We start from the raw sequence: 1,395 nt of genomic DNA, 5'->3' as shown, positions 1-1,395 counted from the left end.
CTTCGCGCAGTGCATGGATTTGCGGGTCTACGACGCGCGCGTCGGCCTCACGACGGGCCTCCAGTCGCCGTTGCTCGGCGCGACGTCCGTGGACCTGTCGACGAAAATGTCCTGGAACGGCGAGGGCTACGTGCCGCCCCAGATGGAGCTCTTCGAGGACTCGGACGCGAAGCGGCGCGCGGACGAGCGCGAGGAGGAGGAGCGCGCCAAGGCGGCCGCCGCGGACGCCGAGGACGAGGAGGAGGAGAACGACGGCGGCGCGGGCGCCGGGTCCGTGGGCATCTCCTTCGGGGGCGGCGACGACGGCGACGCCAACGAGGAGGACGACGACCTCAACGACGGCGAGGACGTCGACCAGCACGAGTTGGAGAGGCGGGGCCTCGTCGAGGCCAAGGGCGCGGCGCCCGCGCCGACGCACGACCCGGGCACGGGCGCCTTCGACCCCATGGCGCTGAGCGACCTGCCCATGATCTACGAGGATCTGCTCTACGAGGAGGAGCAGGAGCGGCTGGCGCAGGAGCTCGCGGCGCAGGACGCGGCCGCGGACAACGAGATCACGTTCCTCGACATGGTCGAGGCGCGCCTCGCCAACGCGACGGACGTCAACGCCCTCGTCGACGGCGACGTCCACTACAAGATGAGCGAGCTGCCCATCGCCTTCCCGAACCAGTGGGCGGCCGCGGACTACATCGCGGGCCGCGAGTGGTGGATGGACGACCGCGGCGGCACAGAGCTCGAGAACTACCTCAAGACCAAGCCCTTCGAGACCTACCCCGTCTACCGCGGCAAGTACCACCCGAACCCGTCCAAGTCGACGCGGCGGCCCGTGGGCCTCTTCAAGGGCATCATCCGCGTGCTCGACAGCGACCCGGCGTTCGAGGAGGAGCCCTTCTTCCCCATGAAGCTGCTGCGCGCGACGCCCTACACGGTGCGCGTCTACGTGATCCGCGGCGTCAACCTCCAGCCCGCCGAGGGCGTGTCCGCGGACCCCTACCTCCGCGTGAAGCTCGGCAGCGAGGTCGACGACCGGTCGAAGACCCACCGGCCGCGGACGTTGAAGCCCGACTTCTACGAGACCTTCGAGTTCCGCACGGTGCTGCCCGGGCCGGCGACTTTGAAGGTCCAGGTCAAGGACTGGAACCGCTTCTACCCCATCCACGAGCTCCTCGGCGAGACCAAAATCGACCTCGAGGACCGGTGGTTCCACCGCGAGTGGCAGTCGCTGGACGAGAAGAAGGAGGGCACGACGAACCCGCTGAAGCCCATCGAGGTGCGGGGCCTGCGCACGGACACGAACCCCGTCGCCCAGGGCCAGGTCCACATGTGGCTGGAGATCCGGCCCGAGCACGAGACGCGGCGCGAGCCGGCCGTGCACCTCGAGGGCCCCGAGAAGAT

General features: G+C 69.5%; 1 protein-coding gene across 1 annotated transcript in view; it reads left to right on the top strand.

The window, feature by feature from the left end:
* The window catches only part of AURANDRAFT_68493 (hypothetical protein), a gene marked incomplete at both ends in the record, with an annotated part of 4,811 nt that extends 3,442 nt beyond the window's left edge, over positions 1-1,369 (top strand). The window contains one exon of the mRNA XM_009044189.1: positions 11-1,369. Within this exon, the coding sequence (XP_009042437.1) occupies positions 11-1,369 (1,359 nt within the window). The remainder of the gene's footprint in view (positions 1-10) is intronic.
* Between the last annotated feature and the right edge of the window lie 26 nt (positions 1,370-1,395).

The sequence above is a fragment of the Aureococcus anophagefferens genome (assembly GCF_000186865.1).
Source record: "Aureococcus anophagefferens unplaced genomic scaffold AURANscaffold_175, whole genome shotgun sequence".
NCBI lineage: Eukaryota > Pelagophyceae > Pelagomonadales > Pelagomonadaceae > Aureococcus > Aureococcus anophagefferens.
Note: the sequence above shows the minus strand (reverse complement) of the source record. Positions and strands in the feature narration are given on the sequence as shown.